Source organism: Manis pentadactyla, chromosome 5 (genome assembly GCF_030020395.1).
Source record: "Manis pentadactyla isolate mManPen7 chromosome 5, mManPen7.hap1, whole genome shotgun sequence".
Lineage (NCBI taxonomy): Eukaryota > Metazoa > Chordata > Mammalia > Pholidota > Manidae > Manis > Manis pentadactyla.
Genome location: NC_080023.1, coordinates 39,384,959 through 39,408,812, shown reverse-complemented (window position 1 = coordinate 39,408,812; position 23,854 = coordinate 39,384,959). Strand labels below are relative to the sequence as shown.

General features: G+C 39.3%; 1 protein-coding gene across 1 annotated transcript in view; it reads right to left on the bottom strand.

The window, feature by feature from the left end:
• Window positions 1-22,709, bottom strand: part of GABRB1 (gamma-aminobutyric acid type A receptor subunit beta1) — a 353,576-nt gene extending 330,867 nt beyond the window's left edge. Inside the window, exons 1-3 of the mRNA XM_057502193.1 lie at window positions 22,226-22,709; window positions 21,973-22,064; window positions 21,493-21,560 (exon numbers count right to left, since the gene is read on the bottom strand). Of these exons, the coding sequence (XP_057358176.1) occupies window positions 21,493-21,560; window positions 21,973-22,064; window positions 22,226-22,305 (240 nt within the window). The 5' untranslated portion in view covers window positions 22,306-22,709. The remainder of the gene's footprint in view (window positions 1-21,492; window positions 21,561-21,972; window positions 22,065-22,225) is intronic.
• Between the last annotated feature and the right edge of the window lie 1,145 nt (window positions 22,710-23,854).

Genomic DNA, 23,854 nt, shown 5'->3' with positions numbered 1-23,854 from the left:
TCACCAAGGTTAGAAATTTCACTATCAAAAACCCATCCTTGGACTAAAGCCTCTGCATTTTCTAGAGTCAAATTCCCATAAGACTGATAAAATAAGCCTTTTCAATGGGTTGAATACCATTATAAATAGATTTCGTATCCAATCTCCAAGTCAAGCTTTGTAATTTTTCTTTAATAGAGGAATAGGTATAAAGAACATGAAGACACTAGGGGCCCAGAGAAAGACAGGAAGGGTAAAGCTTAAATAAGAGAAAGTAAGAGTAAAAAGACAATTTTGCTCAAGGGTCTCCAGATCTAAGGCTGCTAATTTTCCTAATTAGAGGTAACAGTGTTGTTTGGGTGCCCAATTCCATCACCATGAGACACTCACGTTCTGTGACATCTCTGCCTTTGCTACAGGGGGTGATGGGGAATGGATTGACAACTCAGGATCAGGAAAATAATAAGTCATTCCATTTGGGGAATATAATTAGCATTTTGAACAATATTTAGACAAAGTGCATGCCCATGTAAATGGTGTCTGCTTGGTTACCACTTCAGAGCCTTCTACACCAAAACAGGTAACTAAGAAGGCCACTACTGAGCTCCTTCAATCTCAACTCAACGGACAACTGCATTAGCAGAGAACATTTAATTTCAACCCATAATTAAGTTTGGCAGTCTGAAATTATTTGAGGTTAATCTTTCTTCCCTGAACATTTTGAAATTCTTCCAAACCATCTCTATTTCAGGTTCCATGCTACATATACATCAATAATATCTTTCTTCACACCAATAATTAAATCACTTTGTTAAATATCAATGTCTCATTTCCTCTGGTTGATAGGAACACTGGTGTGAAAGATGCATGTTTATGAAGTTTAGAAACTAAACACATATGAGAAATCATCTTACCCCACCCCTCACTTCAATTCAGGGTCTACCATTAAAGTATAAACAAAGTATATTTTTTCTATTATGGTTAGTTTTTTTTTAATCATGTTTTTTATTACTATATACAATAGAATTCATGAAATTAAAATTTTTAGAAATGCTATCCCTAAACTAATAATAATACTACTACTAATAAAACTACTCTTGAACTGATTTTTAGATTTAAAAAATATGTGACAGGCATTATCTACTGAGGTTCATCACAGTCCTTCACCCAACATCTTTGCTATTCAAGAAGGCAAAGCAGACAACATCATGCCTAGTCACTACATGAAGAAAGAAGGGCATGTCAGAGAGTTTGCCTGATTTTCTCAAGATCAGTTGGTAAGCAATAGGACAGAAGACAGAAGCTGGTCTTCTCATTCTGGTCAGTGATCTTTCCAGTGACGTCCATAGACTCTCACTTTCCCACCTATATTCTCCTGTTCCCCCTTGTTTTCTCTTTGAATTTTCAAGTTACAGGACTGCCTGTAACTGTTAGAGAATCATAACCACTTCCCTCATGCTGTTTATGTGCATGTATGACAGGAAAAAACAACTTGGTAAATGAGGTCATTTGTATATCTTCTCAAAATGTGAAGGAAAGAGTTTTTATTATTTCAGTATCATATTTCACAGACAATGGGTTCTTCTGTCAATTCTAGATTTGGCCAATTATTTTGCTGGAAGTATTATCAAGGGATTGAAAGAATGTATGAAGTGTGATACTAGTACTCAAAAGAGTTTAGAGTTTAGGCAAGAGACAAGAGCCGTGCACATGAAACAAATGGTGATTAGCAGGAGACAAAATTCTGTAGAACTTCTGAGGGAAATTCACTTCAGGTCAGCATTGTCTGCTGTGTTCTGAGTCTAGTGGTAAGAGGCGGGTGCTGCGATGTCCAGGCCAGGTCCCACACCCCTTTCTGAACTGAAACGCTCTGGCTGCAAGGAGCATTGGCTGGCATCTCTCAGCTGAGTCCCTCTCCAGATGCGCCCTAGCTGGAGAAGGTCCCCTCTCATGGTCGGTTACACCTCGTTCCCAGGGACAGACCACATCCTATGGCTGGGTGATGTTGGGGTGAGGGTGGGGGGTATAAAGACCCAGGCCACATGCTTCAATTCCAGATAATTCTGAAGGGTCATTCTAGCTCTGGAGTTCCCTTAGGAGTTAGTCACGCAGTTTAGCAACTATATCTTGAATCAGCTTCGCCAACTTTCACCATGCCCTTTGCACAGTCCTGAGATCATTCCCCAGTACATCTTAATAAACAGAAATTCCCATTTCAGAGCTTCCAGAGATCCTAACCTGCCCCAGGGTTCCATTCCACTGCTCCCTTTTTTCTCACATTTGAATTTCTTCTCTGATTGCCACCACAGTTAACACCCACTAACTTCACCCTAGCCTTAGCCTCTTTCTCTCCTCTCCTTGTCTCTCTGCTTCTCTTCTCTCTCTCTTTTTTCTCCCCATTCTTTTGCTTTCTCTGGACATCCCATACGGAAATGTTCTGTCTGGTTCTCTCATTTACCTCCCTGGACTTATCTTGACATTAACATTATGAATCTTCCTATCAACACACCCATCCCCTTATGGACTACCTAGTTGTTTTGTTCTAACCAGCTTTGCCAAATACAGTATAGTTTGCCCAGCTAGAGGCCTCAAAGCTGGGGAACAAGGTGGCCCAGGGCAGCTGCCATCTGTTTCCACCAGCATAGCTGATTTCAGTCACACGTATTTAAGTCCACTGAATCCACAGAGGGAAAGATACATCAAAAGGAAGACTCAAGATGCTAAGATAAAATTAGGGAGGAAAATGAGAGAACTGAACAGAAAGTTAGAAAGCATGAAATACAAAGAGAAGGATCAGTAGAGCCAGTAAGTGGCCAGAACACGATATGTGACTCTGATGAGCTTAAAGCACTGGTTCGGAATTCCTGGGCTTTGCCAGCTCTGGTACTTTAAAGGGCACAGCACAAACTGGGTCTTAGACCACACTGTGGCTCTGGTAGCTCTATGTCTCTGAGTCTGTATGTAAAACGACTTTGCACTGGCGGTCCAGATGCTTTTAACTAATTGTGAATGCGCTACAGGGACTGAATTGCCAGAAAGCTCCCCTCCCCACCTTTTCAGCACCATATCTGAATGTGCATATCAATATTCACCTGTGAGTTTGCAACCTCCCTGGGAGGAAAGAGCATGCCTTACTGCTATGTTTTTGTCTTTCTGTGCCCTCAGGTCAGGTCTTCCCATATCTCTTTCCTATAGCAGTATGGTTTCTATATTATATCTGTGAAAAGAAAGGGGCCCAACTTTATTCAGCACCTTCTAGGAACCAAGTTTTCTGCTTCCCATATGTTTGTTTTAATCACATTTTATATCTAACTGGATATCAGCTGGCATCCTTTGAGACTGAAATCAATTAATCTGAGCTCTTTACCCCATATTCCTCATACTATTAAAAGGCCAGTGTTTCCCCTGGGATTTTTGTGCATGTCCAGATCCATTTCCACAGCCACTTTTGGCTCTGATTTCTTGTGTCTTCTGAACTTTTATTACCATTTCAGTCTTAAGGACATGGCTCTTCTCTTCCCTGTGCTCTGTACAGATCTAGATGAGGAACTCAACACTTCAAAACCACTCTGAGAAAACATTTGTACAGATAATAAACTGTTTTGGAAAGGGAGAGAAGCAATGGCATTTTATATCACAGCAATGAAAAATAACATAATATTGAGTAATAAAAATCTCTGTTTTAAAGGCCTTCAGCCACTCTAAACTGAGAGTACTTGCTGAGAACCTCAACTTGTGTGATTTCTCAGCTCTTTTTGTTTCCAGTCTTCCTCCTCATCATGGCCCTCCATTTCCTATTCTGCCCTCAACTTCCCTTGTATTATTACTCAGAGAATTTTAGCTCTTCTCCCTTTCTTAATTCTAGACATATTTTGTATTCCCAAAGGCTCACTAACATTTCCCCTAAACAAAGGGCCTGTTATTCTGGGTTCTCACCCTTTAGCATCACAGAATAACCAGTAGAGCCTTTGAAATCTAAATCTTCTCTTCCTTCCTCCCTGCCATTCTCAGCAAGTGGAGGGGGTGGCACAAAGATCTGTTTTCTTGCTGGCATAAACTATGCCCCCTGCCTGAGAAAGAAGCAGGCTCAGTGAGTTTGAATGGTAATTTCTTTCTTGCCCCAACACTTGGAGACAGGGAAATTAACAGAGAGAATGCTCACAAAGACAGAGACAGAATCCCAGGGGGGCCACGGAACCCATGTTTGCCCCCATACGGCTTTTCCTGAACAGATCGTGGCCAGATGAGTCTCCATTAACTAGTAAATTAAGGAAACAGAGAGAATGAGGACAGAAGGGAAGGAAGGATGGAACAAGAGAGAGGAATTATTGGTGGTACTGAAACTGAGTTTGTGATGGAAGTTTTTCTTTCATTCATGTTGAGTGAGGAGGAAAGCATGTAGAGTCAGAAGATGGAATTAAACATTTGTTGTTAATTTGCCCTAAATGCAAAGGAGGCAATCTGGGGGAAAACAGTCTTTCTTCCAGTGCTGCATGTCTATGTATAGCAAGCCATTTGCAAAGCAGATATTCAACAAATGATAGGCAGGTATCTATAAACTCTTATTCATCAAAATGATTCTTTGCTTCCCTGAACAGTTTGCACTGGCCTTCAGTTTCCCCTTTTTACCCAGAATTCTGCCCCCACCAAAAAAAAAAAAAAAAAAACTTACTGGGAATTTCTAAGTAGCATCTCTTAAAATATTTATATATTTACTGGATGACTAGGGTCTTTCTTTTCTACTAACGTACCAATAATACCAGGACTTTTAGAAGTTACAAAATAATGTGCTGGTCTGATGATTTCAGTTATGGAAGTCATTCTGAAATTACATATTTTCATAGCTCAGTAAAGCCCACAATGCATGTATGCCTAAAACTCTAATTTTTCCTGAAGCCCACTTTGTGTTGCACCCACCCTTCCACCCAGGAACTCAAGAATATCCTTGACCCAAGGCTCATAAAGTTCTGACCTGAGCTGGAACCTGTGTGGGCCTGCAGTCTGCAGGGAAAGCACATAAACAGTGACATGTGTCTTTGCTAAACTCCCCACTGGGACATAACAGCCTGCATTATTCTTTAGCTGTGAGGGATGATCAGATACAGCAAGATCTATATTGGTGAGCAGCAGTACTAAGCCATATTTAGCACCAAAAAAAGTAAACGTGAGAGCTTGTAATGGCTTCAGCAGAATTCAGTGGTCTCCCAAATAGCCTAACTCTGTGTTTCTGAAATACAGAAACAAGTTTATTTCGAGCAAGTTGTTTTTCCCTGAACTGTGTTTCATGACTCTCTTCTCCTTTAAAAATATAATGTTCTTCTGAAGTAAATCCTTTAGGTTTTTATTTCTGAAAAAGCAAGCTAAGTGATTGTTGTTATTCCACTGCCATCATTTAAATCAAGCCAAAAGAAACAGAGGCGTTAACATTTTTTAAATACACGTATTTTGAATGTATATTCCTCTATGAGGTGCAAAAATGAAAAACATCTCCTGTAAGCTATGTGGTAATGATAACTTGCTATTTTAACCTCAAGATGCCATCTGTATTTCATAACATAATTTCCAGTTCTGAAAGGACAGTGATGAAATGATCTGACCTTTACATATTCCTGTTTGAGTTCTCTCTCAGTATTCAGTGGGAAAAATAAGAAGAGCTAAATATACCTGAGCCTTTTCTATCTTTTCTACCCAGAAATGGGTCGTCTAATTAGCTTCCCTACTCTCCCTACCAAGAGACAGTTGGCGTGCGTCCCCCCTCCCGTTGTTGACGCCTGCCCCCATTAGAGCATCCTGGAGAGGAGAGCAGCTTTCTTCCTGCTGGCAGGAAATCTTGTGAATTGAAAAGTAACAGATTTTAGATTTTCTGAGTCTTCATCTTGGACTCACATAAGCAAATCACCCTTGCAAGCAAACCCGATGGGGAAAATGTTGTGTTGCCTGTTTTACGGACCATGACAAAGATACCAGCGGAGGAAGAAAGAATCTGGGCTCTCACCAACCACCCTGTCCTCTACTGAGGGTCATTTCTTTTACGTCTTTGATCATGAGAAGATTAAGAGAAAAGACTCTGTCCAGGGCCATACAGATGGTCCCTAACTTACAATTATTTTTTACTTTATCATGATGCAAAACAGATACGCATTCAGCTGAAACTGTACTTCCAGCTTGAACGTGGATGCAATACATCTGCCCTACGATACTCTCATAACGCTGGGTGGGGCAGTGAGCTGCTCCTCCCACTCAGCCGCAGGATCGCGAGGGGCAACAGCCAATACACTTTAGACCTCTCTGTAGTCATACAACCATTCTGTTTTTCACTTTCAGTACCGGGTTCAGTAAGTTGCATGGGATCTTCAACACTCTGCTGTAAAACTGGCTGCATGTTGGATGAGCTTGCCAGGCTGCAGGCTGATGGAAGTGTTCTGAGCACATTTAGGCTAGGCTAGGCTTGGCTATGGTGTTCAATAGGTTAGTTGTATCAAATGCATTTTCAGCTTAAGATATTTTCAACTTATGTTTGTTTTTTTGGGATGTTGCCACATCATAAACTGAGGAATATCTGTAACCCTGCTGCTGAATTAGAGCAGAATAACAACTAGTCCTTGTGTTTATGCTTGTTTTGAGGACTAAAATTCAAAACTCCATCCTCTTGGATGGGATTCTGCCTGACCCCTAACTAAGAGAAATAACAGATCTGTTTTTAATAGCACAATTCAGACGATAGTAATCTCTCAAATGGAAAGAAATACTTGTTGGTTAAAATGGGAAGGGGGATGTAATATTGTGGTTTATAATAAGAAATATATCTTTGGTATTTTTCCCCTCGCCTTTGTGGGCACAGTGCTCGTAAAATCCCTGGAATTTCCTAAGTGTTGAAAGCAATAAAGGTGACTTTTGTTTTGTTAATGAGGTGATTTTTTGAAAATACCTGAAGATTGGGGCTGGTTGGCAGGACACCCAACCACATGAGTAGAGATTGGACCCCCTAGTCCCACCACCGGACCTCCAGGGATGGGAGAGAGGCTGGAAATTGAGTTCAATCGCCAACGGCCAATGATAGCATCAATCATGCTATGTACTGAAGCCTAACAACCCAAAAAGCGTTCAGAGAGCTTGCACGTTGGTGAACACGTAGAAGTGCTGGAAGAGCAGTCAGCATGGAGAGGGTGCAGGGACTTAGCGCCTTGCGCCTGCCTGCACCTTGCCCCGTGCATCTCTTCCAACGGGCCGTTCTGAGTTATATCCTTTTATAATAAACTAGTCACCTAATAAGTAAAATGTTCCTCTGAGTTCTGGGAGCTGCTCCAGCAAAAAATAATCAGACCCCAAGTCATGGGAACCTCTTATTTGTAGCCAGTCTGCCGGAAGTATAGGTAATAAGCTGAGCTTATGACTGACATCTGAAGTTGGGGTCAAGTCTTGTAGGACAGAACCCTTAACTTGTGGAACCTGATGGTATCTCTGGGTAAACAGAGCCAAAATTGAGTTGAATTGTAGGATGCTGGGCTGTTGTCCAGAAAATTGCTTGTTGTATATGTGGGGAAGCTCCCCAAACAACATACCTACACACACATTGGATCTGAGTTCCAGAGCCCTAAAGGAAGTTAGATGTCTGGCTCTGAAGTCAAACAGGACTGAGCTTTAAACACAACTCCAACACAAATCAACCTCCCTCGACTCAGTTCTTTACCTTTGAAATAAGAATATTAAATGTTTCTTTCTCAGGCATCTATGTAAAAACAGGTATCAAGTATTCTTTCTAGTCCTGCATAAATGGTACATATTCATTATATCTTAATAACTATTTCTATCCTTAACATCAAGGGTTGTCTTTTTTTTCCCTGTATTAAATATAGAAGCAATGTATACCCAGACTTGCATTATATTTAAATTCTATTCAACATGATTTTACTCAGCCTGCTGTCTGTGGAAGGCACTTACCAGGCATAGTCTTCAAGAAGCTCTCATTACAGGAGATCCTTGGCATTTGAGGATTTAACATCTCCTGCATTTCCTCTTCATTAACTACCCTGTAGGTTAGTGACACAACAACTTTTTCTGAGATAATAAGTTGGATCAAACTGATTTAGTGACCTAACTACCACACGTAGACTCTGATGCTAATCTACCTGGGTGCAGATCTCAGCTTTATCATTTACTAGTTGTGTGACTTTGGGCAAGTTACGTAACTTTTTTATGCCTCGGTTTTCTTATGTAAATAGAGATAATAATGATGCATACTTCATATGGTTGTGTTATAGATTAAGTGGGTTAATACTTGCAAAGTACTTGAAAGGGTATCTGTTTTGTAGAAGTGCTCAGTGAGTTTAATTAGCATTATTAAGACTCAATTGTGACTTTCTAGGCCTTAAGATTCATATACTCTTAATTAATCTCTTTCTGAGTACTCTTGGTAATCTAATCTCTACAGACTCCTTAATACTATTTTCCCTGCCTGGAAAATCCATCACTTTCCTATGCAGATTATTCTCCTCTTGAGCACCTCAGCTTGATTGCACTTTCTCTGTCTTGTCATGAGTTATGATATCATCTTTGGGGCCTTTTTATTTTAGTGCTACTTGTGGTCAATTATGACCCCATGAAGACAGTTACCTTTTCATGACTTACTATTTTAGAGAGATTCTTGGTTGTTCCTTGGAGGAATAAGTAAATCCTACAATTTTTAATAATGTTTCACAATTCCTAGCAAATTTCTTTGCTCTTATGAAGCTCTTGGTAAGCAAAGGTGAGCTGGTGGATGATATTTTTATTTTTCTATCTCAAATGTTAGTGTAAAAACTCTTATTTGGTTATTTTTATCCACTCTACCTAATTCTATTGTTGATATTTACTATATAAAGCACTCACAATAGTGCCAGGTACACAGTTAAGTGCTCAATAAATAAGATGATGTGATGATGATGATGATGAAGAAGCAGACTAAAAATAACTAATATTTTTGCAAAGTAGACAACACATTATCTCATTTAGCCTTTAATGACTAAGAAGAAAGTATCATTTATCCCCACTGTAAAGATGAAGAAATTCAGACTTTGAGTGATTTTGACTATAAACCAATCCTGGCTGTCCCAGGACAGTTTTGGTTTACATTTCTAGTCCCAGGTAGTATTAATGGAACTCCCTTTCATTCTCAAAAGTGCATGTTTGGACAGTAAATTATATGATTACTCTAGAGTTAATCAATGCCAAGGTAACAGATTCTGTAATTGGAGGGGCTATAATTAAAACTAGAAGTCAACTCCAGAGTCATATTCCCCAGGCAAACCCATGGAGAATCATCCAGCTCATTTCTTTCATGTAACAGGAGTTAATACAACATATGAAATTTAAAGAGGTATGAAAGGACCAGTTACAGACTGAAACTGTAACTTTGAGCGGTCTCAGAGTGAACCAAGAGGAAAGGATCAGGAGAGAAGGGTAGGGAAAATTCTTCCCATCTTTGTCTGTCGGATCTCAGAGAATAGTTTCACAATTAGAGGTACTGTGAATTTCAGTCATATGATGAATATCCCAGTATCAACCAAAAATATTATTATCTTTGATACATGATGTGAATTAATGTTAATCCTGATGTTAAAGAGAAATTTATTACAAGCCTGGAAGATAATAGTAAAATTTTTAAAATGCCATCATTTAACACTTACATAATAATTTATACTTTATATATCACATATAAAGAGCATATATATTTGTACAAGAATTATCTCTTGATTCTCTCAGCTCCTTGAAATCGGTAGAGCAGAAATTGCTATTCCATTTTACATGGAACTGAGAATCAAAGGGCTTAAGTAAGTTGCAAAATTTATATTGAGAGTATGAATAAGGATACAACATCATCCTGACATTTTAAAGTGATTTAAAATTATTCAAATATTAGTTGACTGAAGCACATTCAAGGGGAATGTATTTAAGGGGAAAAAACAAAATTATATACACCAGGTGGGGAGTGTCTGGACTTAAAAAGTTGCCAATGTGCTGCCCACTACACACTGATTTTAACTATGAGATTTATCAGGTTATTAAAACTTCAAAGTGTTATCATCACCTTGCCCAGACAGCACGCATGCTATGCCTCCAGAGAATGGAGGTGAATTTGCTGCATTCACATCTTGGGCTACCAAATATTGGGCACTGTTGTCAGATCGTGCAAAATGCTTTTCGAGTGTACAGGATTAGTGTGGACAGTACAAATGCTGTTTCAGCATACCTCATTATTTCTAGTTGCTTCACATCAGCTCCCCAAGTCAGGAAAAGTGTGACTGATTCTGGAGAATAACTCCTGTTACTTGTCCCTCTTCATATTCTTTTTTAATCTCTGTCTTTTAAGCAAACCCATTCTCTCACTCAGCCATTCATTCACTGTGGTATAAATACAGGAATTGAAAACTTGCATTATTCTTGCCTGTCTCGGGGTTGTTTGCATTTCAGCAGGAATCAAAGCTGAAGCTACCAAGATCTAATGATGACATTTCAAGCTGGTAGCTTCCTACTTAATCTGAAAGCACCTTCTGTCGGTGCGCCCTACCTACACTACCAAGAGTCTCACATAGTGACACAAAAACAAGCCTCCACTCAGTGAGGTTGAACAGTATGGAAAAAGGATAGTGGCAACTGCTTTGTTTGAGTTTCGACCCACATATCTCTGTCCATTTTGCAGAACCAGAGATGCAAATCCTTCAGTTTGTGGAAAAGCTGCATGGTGACTATGCAAAAACATAATTCATTAGGATGCCCCCATGTACCTGCGACTGATTTTGAACACAGGTATTGTCTGCAATATCCTAAAAGTCATTCCCTTCTATAATTTCCGAGAACCAGGCTATGAAATCTTCTTCAAATTTCATGACAACACAGCTTATGGGGTGTCTCCCTGGGCGGTGCTTGCACAGACACAGGAGATATGCACCAATAATCCACCAATGGATGGCCATGATTTTCCAGCCTGGGAGTATTCTACTCTCAAAATTTTTCATTCTGTCCTCCTCCTATTATCCCCAACTTAAAAACTTCTAAAAATCATTTCTCACCACTTTAAGCCAACAGTTTTCAATTGACCAAATTAACCTCTATAGGGCATCTTTTTCCTCTCCTCTCATCAGCCTCAAGTCTATAGCCAGCTTGAAATGGGATTTCTGTTCTCTCAGTTGCTTCTTTAGGATGTGCTAAATTGTGTGTGTGTGTTGGGGATGGAGGGCAGAAAGGTGGTGACATCTGTGGAAAGTATCTTTTGTCATCATTTAATGTGGTAGTTGATTTAACACATTTACTGGTTATGACAAATGACTGTGTGGATGTGGAAGCTGCAGACAAAAGCTGACATTTGAAAGCAAACATACCATGTAGTGGCAAGGATACAATTACAGCAAAGCTGAGTAGGTAGATAAAGACATAGGTGCAGATATATCCTATATACATATATATTAAATGATACAGGTCTTGATTAGGCATATTTTTGACTTATATTTTCAAATTTGATAAAGTTCCTTGGTTCTCTTTTCAAATCTAACTTATCTTGTTCAAAACCTCTCTAGATTGGCTGGTGAACCTCTTTTCACATGCTACCTTTCATGTTTGATTTTCCTTCTTTTTAAATGCCATTCATTTTACATTTACCAATCAAATTGTTCTTTAATAATTTTTTTAATGTTTCCAGAAATATTGATAGTCCAGGAGCCTGTATAGAGATGATATTTTGCAAAATGAAAAGTGATCATTTTTTAAAGCTGATGAGAAGTTATGTGTGTGTATATATGTATACGTATATACACACAAATATGTGTGTGTGTGTATATATATATATATATATACACACATTGAAATTTGTCATGAAAAATGATTTTTGTGCCTGTGAAACTGGCTGTGCCATATGATAAAGTTGTTTCTATGGAAATGGTTCATGATTCATGATCAGCACAAGGGAAAATTACAGATGAAGGTATAAGGCAGAACTGACAGAGAAACTATTAATTTTTGAATTAAAAAATTGAATGCTATTACTAATACTTTTTTTTACTAGAAAAATTATTTTAGAATCCTAATAAATGTTATTAAGTCCCTATAATATGCTAGGGGCTACATAGAGAACATAAAGACTATAATTCTAAACTTCCTGGAGCTCACATAGTACAGGGAAGAAAGACAAGGTTAATAAAAACCTTGTATGGATTGAAAGATGATGATTACATTATATTGGGTCTTTTGTCTTTTTTGGAGTCTTGATGAGTTTAATGCCCTATACACTTTCTGCAGCAGAATTCTTTCTAGTGTGGCTCCAGAAAAGGCTCCAGAAGAGAAAGATGATTTCCTGTGGGTTTTTGAAGTAGATCTAGATGGGTTTGGTGGAAGAGGTATTACAGGTGGTGGGAGGGAGAAATGATGGCCTCTGACATGAGAAAATGTTCTAGGTACAAGTAGGATTTCAAATAAGTGTCATTGACTGTCTCTATGGAAACTACAAAGCTATTCTCTTGATTAGAGAACTGTATATTATTCCCTTGAAAATAATAGAGTAGAAGAAAAAAACCTCTCCATGAGTCACAGAGGGTTGGAGCAGGTAGGGACCCTGAATTTTCAACAGATCTCTTCCTCTGCTTTTGGGAAGGATCCCAAAGAAACCCTCTCATTCAAGCAGGATTCACTCCCAGCAACTTCCCTGACTAATCCATTCAGTGAGCGTGGTAGCTAGCCTCTAACCTGTTGTTTTTGAAGGGCCTTACCCCAGACACTTTTGTATTTGAGGTAGGGATGGAATAGCTGAATGTTAACAGCTACCTAAGAACCCTTTTTTTGAATCTGTTTCTCCAGCTGCTTCTCTACCTTCTTTATTACATTGAAAAATATAATCTATGACTGTGCCTTTGCTTAAATGGGTGTCCTCTTTCCAGAAGTGGGGGACAGGGCTCTGTTTAATTCCAGTTTAAAATCATCCTCTCCAGGCCTTTCAAATGTTTCAGTTCTTCTGCAAAGCTCTTGGGCATCACTTTTTAATTTCCTGGCAGCTAAGCTTCACTCCTTAGGGAAGGCTGTTGGCTGCACTTGCGCTGTCCCTTATACCCCATCTCATTTCCTCACCGAATGCACTCTCTACCAGAACTTGCACTGCTTTCATGGGATTTCACATGGAAACACAATGCTCCAGAAGGACTCTGAATCGTCTTAGGGACATGGTAGAGAAGGGAGCAGAGGGTGTGTAAGTGGCTTCCCCATATACCTTTTTTGTTCCCACCTATATGGTTTTACCAAGACAACTAAACAGAGTACAAAGATCACTTCTCTGGGGGAATTTGACAAGTACGTTCTAAATCTTATCAGAGTCTAGGTCATCCTAAAGAAAGGACAATATTGGCAGACACTGAAGTCGCCTGCACTCTCTTTCTTGGCCAGTACCCTTTCTCCATATTTCTCAGGGGCCCATTTCAGCCACCACATTTATGGGCCTCAGGGTTTCTCCCTGCAGAACTTGCCTTACTTGTGAACAGAATTAGAAGAATCACCAAGGAGCTTGTCTTTTTCAGGATGGTTCCAATCTCCAATATTCGACCTCAGAGTGCCCACGAATACCTTACAACAACATATTCTGATATTTTCTTTAAATTCTGAAAATATACCCACTTCAGTGGTGAACAAAAAGTTGGTGCCACGCATGTCCATATATTTATATATATGTAAACTTTTCGTTCATAAGGCTGCTATCTAATTGTAGGCATTTATCATCTCTCATCTGGACTTTGAAATACCCTCTTTGCTTCTTAACTAGAAAAATTGCCTTCAGTTTTAGCCTTCTCTCTTTCCTCCTCTGCATAACTACCAGATGATCTGCCTGAAATGCAAAATATAGCACCTGTTAACACCTTTAGCAGGTTTTCTGTATTTCAGGATTATAATTCATGTCCTCAGCATACACATTCCAGCATCATTTCCACCATTTCCTTCTGTCTCTGTCTCTGTGTGCGTGTCTTTTTAAAGTGAAAGTGTCAAACCTACATAAAGAGTTTTAAAAATCAAACAACTCAAAAGGGCATATAAACAACATATAAACATAAACGTATCTATATATATAAAGGGCATATAAATGTCACTCCAAGTCATATTCCTAGCCCTGGTTCCAGTTCCAAGAGGCAACCACTGTTACTTATTTCTTACGTCTTCTCCCAGAAATGGTCATTGCACATACAAAAAATACATGTTTATAGAGTTTCTTTCTACACCGTGAGAACATTCCATTACATTGTCCCACACATTCCCTTTAGCTTATCTTGCCTCTGGCTTATCTCTTGACAATCATCCCTGTTTCCTTTAAGTTCTCATAACAGCGAATTACCTATTATTCCCAAGAGCTCTCCATGCTGTTTTCAGGCACACTTGAAAATGCCATGCCCTTCCTTTTGCTTGGAAATTTCTTCTCATTTGCAGCCTCTGTATGGTGCCAACTTCTATTCCTCTTTAAGATCCATCTCAAGTATTAACTCTTCACCACACCTGAGAAACTTGTGCTCCCTTCCAATACTGACATACATGTTTCTATCATATCACTCACCACATTGTTTTAAAATAACTCTGTGTATATATTCTTATACATTGTAAAATATTTAAAGGTATGTAACATGTCTTAGTCATACTTCTATCCTTAGAGCCCAATTCAGGATATGATTTTTTTTAAAAAGTGTTTTGAAAGCTATGTGTTTAACCAAAACACCCCAAGACGAAGATAACTATGGATGTTTCAAAATATTCCAAAGGAGAAAAATCTTTGCTCCAAGAATAGAGATTTTAGTTTAGTTTTGTTTTTAAAAAATTGCGAACTCCACAAAGACAGAGACCACATTTGTTTTCTTCATTAGAGTAGTTGAATGAGTGCTCTTGGAAAAATGTCTTTTAATCTTAAATATGTAATATGGTGATAGGTTTTATTGGGGCTGCAAGTGGGGGAATACATCAGGCATTTGCTGAAGGGATAGCAGAAAGAACTACTAGTGGAACATAATGAGGACTGTGAGAATTCTAGAGCTGGGTAACTGGGCTCACAAAAGAAAACCCACACATTTTTCATGTTTTTTTGTGGCCAGCCTTTTTTCTAAGTTATCACCACTGATAGGAATTAATTGTCAACCTTTCTTGAGCACTTCTGTCAAGTGCTAGGTAATAAATAGATTGTTATGCGCTATGATTATCAACTTCCTTCAGTAGACAGCAGTCAAGAAATTTTATGAAATGCATAATCTGCTGAAAACAGTACTCTAAAATGCAGAGACTCAATCCTGGTATTATGACAAATGGGATTCAGTGCTCTGAAAAAGTTCAGGGAAAACTCTGCACTAACACTTAGTCAACTATCAGCATACATATCCATTCATCTTCCCATTATTCTCAAGAATGATAATAATAACTGAGTTACTAAAACTCATATCAGTTGGAAAGATTTAATACCATTTATTAATCTTTTGAAATGTTTTACCTTCCTGGATAATGCAAGACTTGATTCATGTGTGTTTTGAGGGTGCCAAGACCAAAAGCCTCAAATACTTACAGAACCAATACTAAGTGATGCTCTGCTGAAAGAACATCTTGTATTTACCTTTGTTCCCAGACCACCCAATGGGAAGATTTTAGGTGGATTGGGTAAATCCTTTGGGATATTCAGATTCTGGAAAATCATGGTTTCCTTCTGTTTCACATTAAGTGTTGAAAAATTTATTAGTTTGGCAGTAGTGGAACAATGTTCAAAGTTTGAATACAATGGAGAGAATCAGCTGGAAATGCGTCCAATTTAGTCTTGGTGCCAATGTTCAATACAGTATAAACCAGGCATCAGTCAAGTCTCATTTTGAAGACCATTGATCCAACATTTCTTATTACTGTCCTTAGAAATGCATTTAACTGAGAAAAACAAATGGATGATAATGCCATGACCAATTAAAATGGTGATTCAAGAGGCCCCGGATTATACATAGTCATTGCTGCAATGTTCCTAGGAGACTACCATAGTGACGCTCAGTGGGAATTCAATAAATGCTTGTTGACTGACACATCTAACAGGAGAATACAATGGAATAAGGTGGACTCCAACAGGAGACTAAGAGAGGACAAATCTTAATTTTGACAGTCTAAAATTCTTAAATTTTTATCATAGGATAATTTGAATTGCAAAGAGGTTGAGCAATTACGTTATTTATCTTCATTTTACAAAGGAGAAACCTGATGCCCAGAGAATTCAAATGATTTAGTCAAAGTCCCCAAACTGAATACCAGTAATGCTGTTCTACTTGCTTAGCAGATGGGAGGTTGCCTGGTTTCCAATTCTGGCTCTGCTGTTTACTAGCTCTAGAATTTCTGAGCAAGCAATTTAACCTCTCTCAACACAAAAGTGTTTCTCCCTCTCTCACCTCAATGTCTCCATCCATATCTCCAGGATAATAATTACATAACCTTAAATCAAGGATTAAATAAGCTAGTAATATAAAATGTTTGATAACCATATCTCATACAAAAATGTGTTCTATAAATGTTACTACTTGTTTTCACTGCATTACAGACTTTAAGACCAAGTCTGGCCTTATAGTCTTTAGCACATAGGCTTTCAAATGTGAGCTCACACTTTAAAAAATCTGAATAGGCTTGCTTTGATATGACTTAGAGTATAAAAGATCTTTCTGTTATCTCTAAACAGAAAGGCAAAGGGAAGATTTTCCTCTCTCTGTTTTTTCAGAAGGTATTTGTAACCCAGCATCTAAAAGTGAGACTTGGTTTATTACTGAGTATGATACCTTATATGATATAAGGGAAAAAATGTACTTTTATCTTTATTTAACTGCTGATATCTGTTCCTGCCTTTCAATGGTATTGACCTATTTGCTCTATCTTCTAAGGAATTCTACTATAACCTCAGAGAATTTACTGACAGCAGCAAGAGTATGTTTAGGGTATTTTACAAAGCTATTCCAAGCTCCTTGGTGGGGGAAAACCAGTTTTCAATGTTGTCTATTCTGAAGCAGAAAAGTCATTGGTGTTCTGTAAAACAGCAGGATAGTATTGTCCAAGTTCCTGTGCTTGGCAACATTTTCAGAGCCATCATTTAAGATTGGCTGACTCATATGTATTGACACAGTTAGGAGGACTGCTTATTAGTTTAAGTTAAGCCCCATCAATCCAGGCTCTTACTTTTGTCCTGTTTCTTATCATCAATTACTAATTTTCCCTTTTAAGCACAGTTAACTGTTTTACTACCTAGAAATTAAGTTGAAACTTAATTTGGAACTTTGAAATAATATCATTCCTAAAGAAATTCAAGAGAAAAAAATGTTCATTTCTTAATAACATTACATCTTAGACGAATGTATTGGAAGTGGTACCAGCAGTTAGCATCATTTGGGACTTGTTAGAAAGGCAGCATGTCAGACCCCATTCCAGAAACTCTGATTCAGAATTTGCATTTTAACATCTTAAGACTTCAGAGTGACCCAGGCACACATTAAAGATTGAGAAGCACTGACTTAAAGAAATGGTAGGGAGAAAAAGGATTCTGATAGGTGGTACTATTTTGTGTTACCAAGATGATTGTAATTAGACATAACTGAAGTATATACAGGAAACTTCTGGAAACAAATATTACAATAACAGAAACAACAGTATGATTTAACAATAGATATTTGGTAAATTATGTTTATTTTACTTTTCTTTTGGGTATTACTTAGGCAATTGGCTCATTTTAGTGGTTTTTTTTTGAGGTTGTTTTTGTTCATTTTAATGCCTATAAAAGCATTCACTGATGCACCCATCCATGCATGAAGGAAGGAAAGAAACAATGAATGCATGAGAGCTATCTGTTACTGAGAACAGCTACTTTGAGTCAGGACTTGATAGATGTAAAGTCTTCCAAGAGTGGCCACTTGCACCATCGTGTATTTAGATCAGGGACAGAGAGCTTTATGCTTGGAATTCCTACTTGATCATCAGAAGCCATCTCCTTAATAAGAAGGAAGAGCTAGTCATAAGAATCTGAAATACAAGTGTTCAACCATTTGTTTGCAGGTAGTTAATATCATAGTTTGCCATCTACTACTCGAAGAGAAAACCTGACTGTCTAGGTGATGGTACATGACTGTATACACATGTCAAAACTCATCAAGCTGTATGCTAAGGTTTGTGCATTTTATTGTATGCACCTCAATATAAAAAAAATAATAAATTTTTAAAAACAAAGAGAAGGTTTGCTTACTATTATGTATCTTACTGGGCTTATACTAGCAGACATCAGGGGTTACTTTAAGACACTTTCTGGAGGCTGAAGTTCCTCTTGGTACCAACTGTTTTCATCTTTAGTCAGTCTAGAGTGTGTATATAGTTTTGCAGAAGGTATATGGTTTCGCAGAAAGTAAGAGAAATTTCAAGGGTTTAATATAATAATAAATGTACATCACAGTAGTTTTTTAAGATGATTGCTCTGAAAATAACGATATGTAATTGCTATCTTATGCAAAATATATGCCATTATTGGAGAAGAAAAGTCCTTCCTAATTGAATCAATAATATTATTTCCTGAAAGAAAAGTCTTGCTGCTAAGTACAGCATTTTTTTCTGCATCAGAATTATTCTTCATAGGTTTTACATTCCCTGCTCAGAACCAACAATTCTTGATTGTGGAGATTCTTGACTGTAACAGCTTTCTATTTTATTTTCTTAATGTGGAAAAAAACATTTTATATCCTTATATTCATAAGGACATGAATCAGAAAATACTCTTGATGTTATGTTAGTCTTCAAAACAAATAATGCTATAAACCAATATGGAGTTATAGTTCACCGAGGGTAGTGTAGGAAAAGAACAAAAATTAACAGAACCTAGTTCTCAAACCCATTAATGTAATGTACAATTATCATGTCATTTTCTCAACCATGGAATGGGTGGGTGATTTAATGGTAATGAATAAAAATATAAAAATGAGCAATGCTTTACTAATGGATTTTAGTCTGAATTTCCTTTAAAACCATTTTTATTATAGTCTTTGTTCTTATTTTTTGTTAATTTTGATGAAAATTTCTTTTTAAATAACCCCCACAGTTCCTGCCTATCAGGGTACTGAAACATGCCTAAAATAAAAAGCACTGAGTCTTATGCCCTAATGACATTTCAACCCTACTTATATTCTCTAAAAATCAGAACATATTGTAAAAGATGCTCTTAGCCATGGCTAACCATTCAGATTGTGTTTATACAGAGATCTTGATCCTAAAATTTCCCTTTGTTGCCATTTTTCCTGGAGTTATTTCCAATGTATTTATTTCTATGCTGTGTCATAGATGAGAGAAGATAAAATAAACTTTGGGTCTTACTGGTAGCTCTCATTAAAAGGAGAAACAAGAAAGAATTAGTAAATCAAGGATTCTTATTTTTCAATATTTAGTGTTTTCTATTTTCTCATCAAGTCTCTAACACTGTTAGAGTGAATACCTATTGCTTTTCTATGGAAAGATAATAGGTATTTTAGTAGAACATGTTTTTCACAGGTTTGTTTGTTATCAAATACAGATACACATGGTGCAATGAGTAAACAGACTGTATTATTCCATCATTAGGTGCTATTTCCAGTGATACCGTAATTAAAATCAATCTTTTTTCTGAGCTTATACATGAATTCAGTTGAACAATGGGTTATACAGTGCTTTTCTGTTATGGTAGTTATTCTGGTTAAGAGCAACATCCCTATTCAATTCTCTTTCTTTTTTTTAACTGAAGAGTCATTTGTAAATATAGTTAAGAGAATCACACATATTTAAAAATTCTGAAAAACATAGTATTTTTTACAGAAAATGGACCACTGACAAAGGCATTGTTTAGCCTCCTGAGATTCTGAATCTTCTCCTGTTTTTTGAATTATCTATGTGCATACTGACAGGTGCCAAAATAAATGACTGAAAAGGAAAATGTAATCATTTATCTATGTGATAAAAACAACTTGTTAAACTAATTCATTGTCTGATTTATCCATTTGCAATGGCATGGATTAAATACAATTTGTATATGTGCACATGTTATTACATTCCCCAGGGTTTGCAAATAGTGTGTTTTTGGTTGCTTTGTGTTCGAATACATATGTGAACAGAATACTATAAATAACTCAGTCTTTTGAAAATCTTTGCCAAGTCAGGAAATATTCATTGTGCATTAATTTTTTTAAATTGTTTTTTCTTTTCAATACAGCCATCAGAGACATTATTTTAAAATAGAATTTTAAACAAGCTATTTAAAGCAGGAGAAGTTACAACTATAAAATACAGAAATTTAATAGTCACACTTCCTATTCTAATCCTATTCAATAGATTATAAACATATTTATTTCTTCCCTGACATAACCTAAAAAGAATATTTTTAAGCCTTAGCATAATAAAATAAAACAACACACTAACAATGAAATGAAATGACAATTCAATAGCCTTTACAGCTATGAAGTGATAAAATCCCCAACTGTTTTAGACTTTAAATAAATCAGGCTGTCTAAAAATGGCATTTTGCTCCATAGATCTAGTTTTTCCCTGGGTGGCTGGTTCTAGAAAAGCAACAGGCTTTTCCCTCTGCCTTACAAGAAGCCAACAGTTGGAAACTCCAGCAACTAGAAAACTGCTACCCCACAGTGGTTGGAAACAGCTAATAGAGAAAGTAACAGCTATGATTTCAATCCATTTTGCAACAGCTTCAGAAAGAGATGAGAAAAAAGGAAATAGAAGAATGTTAACCCTTTGAAATGTAAGGATTCCCCCTATATTACTATCATACCCCACCCAGTCCCTCCATTGTCCCTTTAATCAACAGTCAGGCCTTTTGCCATGCTTAAGTTTCTTGGGTAAAGCAAAACAACAACTCGGCCCTAAGTTTACAAGATGCAGCAAGACAAATTCATCAACCCCCACCTGGGAGCAGAGCAGGCCTCCCCAGAAGCTGTCTTGAGCACTTTCGTGTTAATAAACATGGGCTGTTGTCTCAGCCTGTTGCTCCTGCCACACAGGGTGCTAGAGGCTGGTAGGAGGAAGGGACAATGAAACCTCGTCTGCGTGCTCGGTAGCGGGGCCTGGGTGGGTTCGGCCGGCTGCCTGCCGGTACCGCGCCCAGAGAGGTGGAGGCTGCTGACCACGGTCCGCGGACCCCCGTGCAGGCCGCGCGGCCGCCGGCAGGTGGCGCCCTCGCCTCGGAACACCAGAGGCAACCCTGGCAAAGTAACCTCAGACTCCGCCCCACCCGGTCCGCGGGCGCGAGAGCCAGCGTCCTTCCCAAATCGCGCCGAGCACGCTTCCACCCGAGCTCCGCAGTAGCCTGTGTGTGGGCGGAAAACGCAACCAGAGGCAACAGGGGGTGTGTGTGCCCGAGTGCGGAGCGCGCGAGGACTGGGGACTCCCGGGGCTGGGGCACGGTGACCGCCGATGAAACGCAGAGGGCACGCGGACCGGCCCGTTTCGCATCTGCGTATGCCCGGTCGCTGGGCTGGGCGGGAGGCCACTCACCATGTTCACTTCAGAGACCATGTCTATGCTGGCGACATCGATCCGCATCCCGACGTCCACAGGGGGCCCTGCCGGGGAGGTGGGACACATTGTGGACAGGTTCTCAGAGCGGTGACAGGCCGGGGAGGGGCGGGGGCTTCCCTGCGCTGATCGCCCTCTGAATGGGCTCCCTCCCTCCCCCACCCCCTGCAGGGGACAGCCTGGGGAAGCAGGTGTGGGCACACGCGTGATGCGGTGTCTGTGCAGAGGGTGTGTCGGACCCGGGAAGGTCGGCTTTGCCTGGGGTTTTTCCTCCACCTGCGACGGGGGTCCGGGGTGTATGTGTACAGTGTGTGTGTGTGTGTGTGTGTGTGTGTGTGTGTGTTTTCAGGGCGTAGGGCGTAGTGCACACGAAATGACACGATGTTTTTTGGACATTTATGTTTAACAGGAGGGGGAACTAGGTATGGGTTACAGGTTGAAAAAAAGATGAAGCATTACCTCCAAAGTCCGGCCGCAAGCGAATGTCATATCCTTTGAGCAATCTGTCCACTGTCTCTTTCACGTATGACATGTTGCTGGGCTCATTGGCGCTGAAGGGAAGAAGTAGGGACCGTATTCAGGATGAGAATAAGCTGCGAGCAGACATAAAAATAGATACGCACACCTACCCCCAAATAACAACCTAAAGGTTCCAGCAAGCATGTAAAAAAGAAAAACACCAAGAAAAAAGAGACGTTCAACATCAGCTCACCTGTGTGCACAACAGACCATGGCAATCATCACAGGGAAAGAGAGAAGTCCCAAACTCTCTCGATTTTGTGCTGTCCACATTACTAACTCTGATTAAAGAATTGTCTTTTCTGCGAAGATTCAAGGAATGCAACTTAGTCGGCGGCAGGGCAGTAATTCCCGAATGGACCTGCGCATGCGCAGAGGGTGCTCACTACCAAAAGACACCTTGTGCCTTGCAAACAGTATTTCTAGTGGAACACGCAACAGATTTCAATTCCTTTAAAGTTCCTGTTCGTGGTGCTCCGCGTCCACCGGGTAGTCGGAGGTACCCTGCTGATCCCTTGCTCGGAATTCTATCTGCATTTGGATAAAGAGCTTTCTTCTGCACTGGACGTTGCTATGTTCCTTTCCCTTCTGCCCTCAATCTGATTTTTTTACTCAACTCCCAGGGATCTAGCTAGGCTGCCTGTGATTGGCATCTTTCGTTGACAGCCACGGTGGTCCTGGAACTGGGAGTCTAGAGGCGGGGCAATTCCCTGGTGGCCTGTGTGTGTGTGTGTGTGTGTGTGTGTGTGTGTGTGTGTGTGTGTATGTGTGGCAGGGAGTGAATGGGAGGGGGAGCCAGAGAGGAAGGGAAGGGCAGAGGAAATTCAGGCCGTATTTGAGGACTCCAAAAATCAGGTCCCCTTGGGAGGCGTCTTAGGACGTCTTGCCTAGTGTAGTCCTTCTTGTGGGAGGGGAGGTGAAGGGGCCGGCCAACTTTTCCACTGCCTCCCAGCTTTTCTTCCCCGCCCTTTTATGCCTCTCCTGGCAAGGGAATTGAAGGAAGCCAGAGATGATCTCTGGGCAGGCCCTTTTTCTAGGGCCACTGTAAGGAAAACCTCTTCCTTAAATAGATTGTATGTTAGCTCCTGTAAGTAGCCCAGAACATGACCCTGAGACCCCCAGAGGGTCTAATCTCTGTTCGCAAGGAGACTGGGATTCTGTAGGAGCAAGAGTCGTTTGATTAAGCTAAATTCAGTCAGTGCAAGTGGATAAATGTTACTGAGCACATGTTAGGCCAGAGGCCCTTTGCTATGCATTTGTTCATTTGTTTCACAGAATATATTAAATCTATTAAATCTTTAGGATGTTCTAGGCATTCTGAGACATAGAGATGATTTAAGGAAGGTTCATAACCTAGGAAAGTTCACAGACCAATAGGGAAAGCCCACACAAATGAAAGTAAATTCAATATATCTGAGGATAATTTTTATAGTGACAGGAGGGTTGTTAATTCTACCAAAAAGAGGTAGATATGGCTTCCAGAGAAGGAGAAAACTTTTTGTCAGGACAAGTAGGGAGGGGCATTCCAGAAGGAGGGAACAACAAATGCCAAATCCTAGAGATTATGGTGTGCTTGGATGGCTGAACCCAGAAGTGACTGATTAGAATACAAAAGGAGGGAGGTAGGGGTGGTAGGTGGTGAAGGTACAAAGGGAAGCTGAGGCCAGACTACAAAGGAAAGTTACATGCTCTATGATGCAGATTTAGGCTTCTGGAAATCCCTGAAAGTTTTTATAGGGATGGTCTGGGTCAGATGTAGATTTTAGACAGAATGTTCTGGTAGAACAATCATGATAAGAACAATTAACATTTATCACCTGCT